We start from the raw sequence: 4029 nt of genomic DNA, 5'->3' as shown, positions 1-4029 counted from the left end.
TCAAACCCGGGCCCCCAAGTCACCTCCTCCTCCCAACTTGGCATAACCCCCCAGACTGAGGCGGTCCAGCCGTGGCCAGCTTCTGTGAGCACAGTCCCGAGCTGCTGGGGCCCCAAGCAGGAGGTCCCCAAGGCCCAGATCCAGAGACTTGGAATGTTCGATGCAGGAACCAGAGGGCTGGACGGTGATAATCACATGGCCAGTCTGGGTCCGTGGACCCCAGGGCGGGGGCAGCCCCGGGCCCTTCAACGGGTAACTGCTGAGCAGGGCAGGTAACCCCAGGCGAGGATTGGCAGGCTCTGAACGCAGGCTCCGCACCGACGGGACGGGTGAGGTACCCCGACGCGGGGACAGATCCCAACTTTCTGGCTCTGCGCAGCCTATGGCTCGGGGAGTCCTGGGGCCGGGGCTGGGGAGGAGGGCGCAGTCCCAGGCGGGGCCGTCGGGGGGCCGGAGCGCCTGAGCCCGCAGCACCCCCTGGCGAAGCCGTCGCGTCTCCAAGTCGCGGTTCTCGTAGAGCAGCGTGTTGGCGCAGATGAACACGAAGAGGCCAACGCCCATGACCACCGGCCCCAGGAGCCGCAGCCGCTCGTGCGGGCCGTGGGCCCGGCCGGCGCCGCGACCCTCGCGCCGCTGCTCGCTCAGCGGGGGCGCGCTGGCATTGGCAGCCCTGGGCCCTGGGGCCCCGGCGCGATGCGGCCAGTAGCCGGCCACCGCGATGCCCATGCCCACCAGGACCACGAGCGCGCCCAGCGCCGCGAACGCCCCCGACGGCGAGCGCAGCCGGAGTCGCGCCCGCACCCGCAGAGGCTCGGGCGGGGAGCGCGGGCGCCTGCGGCGGCCCAGGCGGCGGCCCAGGCGAGAGACGCGGCCCTCGGGGCTCCTCCGCACCTCCCCGCAGTCTCCGGGGCTCCCAGCCGTCATCCCGCCGTCGTCTGGGCGCTCTGCGGAGAGAAGATGGGAGGCAGGGGCTGAACCGACGGGCCTAGGGTCGCAGCGCCAGGTCGGGGGCCCAAATCCGGGAGGGAAGATCCAGCTGCCTCGCCCAGGACGCTTGGAGATCCCTGGCGGCCACCCGCGGATTTTCCCGGGCTGCGAGGCGGGGAGCCGCCCCCGCTCGGGTTTTCCGCAGCGGAGCTCCGAGCCAGGGACGCGCGGCAGAAGCCCGAGTTGGCCGGGCCGGCGGGCGGAGCGGAGGGAGGGGGGCGCGGGCTGCGCCCTGGCGCATCCTCGGCTGCGGGGCTCCGGCCGCCTGCGCCCTCTTCGCCAGCCCGCGGATCCCGAGCCTCGGGAGGTGCGGGGGCCCCGGCAACGGCGTCTCCAGGGTAAGTCCCGCCCGGGCCCGACCTCACCCCCGCACGTGGCTGCACCGTACTGAAGGAGGGAGGGGGGCGCTCAGACCGCCCGGGGCCGCTGGGGTCGCTCGCGGGCCCCACCTCCCCCCTACTGCGCTTTACCTACCGCAGCGTAGGAAGGAGGGGGTGTCACCGACTCCAGCCGCCTCCTGCCCGCCCCTCCTTCCAGACCGCCTCAATCAGCCCTGAAGCTGCAGCAGGAGAGACTTGAGCTAGACTCCGGGAAGACCGCTCTGACCGTGACCAGAGAGACAGACTGCCCAGGATTTCTTTAAACTCCGCGAAGAGGCCTCCCTCTCCCCCATCGGCCGGGCTGTGGCCAGGGCAGGAGGCCGGGGACTGCCAGTCCTGGGCGCAGGGCCTTGCCGGGCGAACTCGCCTCCTGGCTCTCCCGTCGGCCCGGGCAAGGCTGTTCGCAGGTTGCAGCGTTTCCAATTCGGGCTCCTCGGGATGAATCATCCCCCTTTCCCGCCGCCTGGCCTCCTTTCCGGCCTCCTCCGCCCGAGGCCCCAGTGGCCCGCGTCCCGGCCAAAGCCACACCGCCCTGCCCCTCAGGCCACCCGGCTCGGCCCCTCCCGGCTGCTGGTGCGGCCCGGCCTGCGGCCTGAGGACCGGATCGCGGCCGAGGCGGGCGGAGCCGGGCCGCGTGTGGTTGGCCCCACGGAAGAGAGGGTGTGGGAGGAAACGGGCCGCGGGAGAGGAGGGAGGACCTGGCTGTCCAGGGGCGCGTCCTCGCCCCCCAGTCTGCTTTCCAGACAGCTCCGCGCTGGGACCCGCCGCCGAGGCCCCAGGGAGGAGGCCCTGCTGCCCCTCTCGCTCCCATCCGCACCCTGAGGCGCAAAGCAGGACACCCCATCCCTGCCTCCGACGGGAGCGTGAAGGCCGAGGCCTAGATGGAGCTGCAGCGTCCACCGCACCCAAGGCCTGGCTGTTAGAGACGGGAGCTGCGGCCAGAGAGGCGGAGGGGCCGCCTGGTCACCCTGCCACACACGGCGCGCGCTCCACCAGGACCCCAGCCCAGCGCCAGGCGCGTCTCGGCACCGCCACGGAGCGTCCGGGAGGAAGCGAGGCTCGCAACCCCGGCCTCCGCGTATGCAGCCTTCTCCCCAGCCCGAAACCGGAGGAGTGACCACCCCGCCCCAGGCCGGAGCTGGCGCCCCAGCCCCAACTCCGGAAAGGTCACCCTGCGGGAAGGGGGCCGAGGCGGGCAGAGGAATGGGGACACGCTCTGAGACCCCTAAACCGTGGAAGGCGTGAGTCGACGCTGGGGACCCCAGGGAGGCAGAAACTTGGAGACAGTCCGAAGGTCCCAGGCCGCGGGAAGCTGCTCTGGGTCGGGTCCCCTGCCCTCCGGCGTCCCGCCTCCGCCCGCGTCCACACTTCGGTCCCCGGGAGGGAGAGGGTCGGGCTCCCGCCCCCGGGGCCTTTCCTGAGGGAGGGGCCAAACGAAAAGTTGGGGAAAGTGGGTGGCGAGCCCCGGGGCCCCGGGTCCGCTCACCTGGTGCCGCCGCGCGTGGTTGGGTCGCGGGCCGAGCGCGCCGGCCGCGGCTCCCGGCACTGCCGCGGTCTCCACCGAGTCGCAGCCCCCGGCCCCGCCCCGCCCGGCCCCGCCCCGCGCCGCCCCGCCCTCCCGGGGCCCGGGGACCGTGTGGCCCGCGCCCCGCCAGGCCCCGCCGCGGGAAGAAGGCGGCAGCTCAGATCTGAGGGGCGCAGGCAAGCGCCGCGTGCGCGCCTGGTGACTCGGAGGACCCGGGGTCCCGAGTCCCCGGCTTCCGTCGTCCGCAAAGGCCTGGGAAGGCGCCTTCTTCCCACCTGGGGAGACTGAGACCCCGAGCCCGAGAGCCCCTGGCCGGCTCCGCAGCCTGCGCGTGCAGACTGGATTCGAAGGCCGCGCGCCCTGCCCCGCCTCTCCCAGCTCACAGCCCAGGCTCCCGACAGAGGACTCGCGGGGGCGTCCGAGAGCCCCTGATGCCCAGCGCCGTCCGGGAAGCTGCTCGGAGGCGGCGGCCCCAGGTTCTGCTCCGCCAGACCCCCCAGCCCTTCCCGTCTGAGCCTCACTGCCTTCACCTGTAAAATGGGCATAATGGTGTCTGCCTTGCAAGATGCTGAGAGGCGAAGATCTGGCGTGGGGGCAAGACACGCAACACAGGGCGCAGCCCGGGCTGACCCGGCGAGCGCTCTATGAATAGTAATCCGGAGGGCTGGGCGGGGGGTAGGGCCGGGCCCGGCTCTCGGAGCAGAGTGAATCAGATGCAGCGTGGCGGGCTCTGCCCGGCTCCCTGACCTCTCCTAAGGAGATGCGCCCGATCTGGAGTGGGAGGCGGGGCTGGTCCCAAATCTAGAGGAGGGTCCCCAGGGCCGTGAGGCGGCCCAGCCCCCGCGCCCCGCCCGCCCCCAGAGGCAAGAATGTGGAGCGGAGCGAGGGGGTCGGCTGGCGGCCCAGTTTCCATGATGCGGGGGGCGGGCTCAGAGGGGGAGGGGTGGTGCGGGCGGATTGCCAGGTTCCGCGGGGCCCCTAGCTCCCGCAGCCCAGCCGGGCCCCTCGGGAGGAATTTCCGGCCTGGGATTGATTATACCCCGCCCCTCCCCCGGCCGCAGAGACCCCCCGGCGCGCGGGGCGCGAGGGGAGGGGGATGGGCGGTAATGAGACCAGGCTGTGCGCCCCGCGAGGGGC

The 4029-nt window shown here is 73.1% G+C and overlaps 1 protein-coding gene across 4 annotated transcripts; it reads right to left on the bottom strand.

Annotated features, from left to right (window-relative positions):
- On the bottom strand, window positions 1-3626 carry TMEM200B (transmembrane protein 200B). Of its 4 annotated transcripts, XM_046661594.1 has the most exons (3): window positions 2854-2960; window positions 1462-1546; window positions 1-944 (listed from the first exon to the last, which is right to left on the bottom strand). In XM_046661594.1, exon 3 carries the CDS (start codon window positions 922-924, stop codon window positions 1-3), a length of 924 nt encoding a protein of 307 aa, XP_046517550.1. In that variant the 5' UTR covers window positions 925-944; window positions 1462-1546; window positions 2854-2960. The 4 variants fall into 4 exon arrangements, with proteins under 4 accessions (XP_046517550.1, XP_046517552.1, XP_046517553.1 ...); XM_046661596.1 differs by lacking the exons at window positions 1462-1546; window positions 2854-2960 and adding an exon at window positions 3423-3626; XM_046661597.1 differs by lacking the exon at window positions 1462-1546 and having other exon boundaries at window positions 2854-2966.
- Window positions 3627-4029: the final 403 nt, after the last annotated feature.

Source organism: Equus quagga, chromosome 5 (genome assembly GCF_021613505.1).
Source record: "Equus quagga isolate Etosha38 chromosome 5, UCLA_HA_Equagga_1.0, whole genome shotgun sequence".
NCBI classification, from domain to species: Eukaryota; Metazoa; Chordata; class Mammalia; order Perissodactyla; family Equidae; genus Equus; species Equus quagga.
Note: the sequence above shows the minus strand (reverse complement) of the source record. Positions and strands in the feature narration are given on the sequence as shown.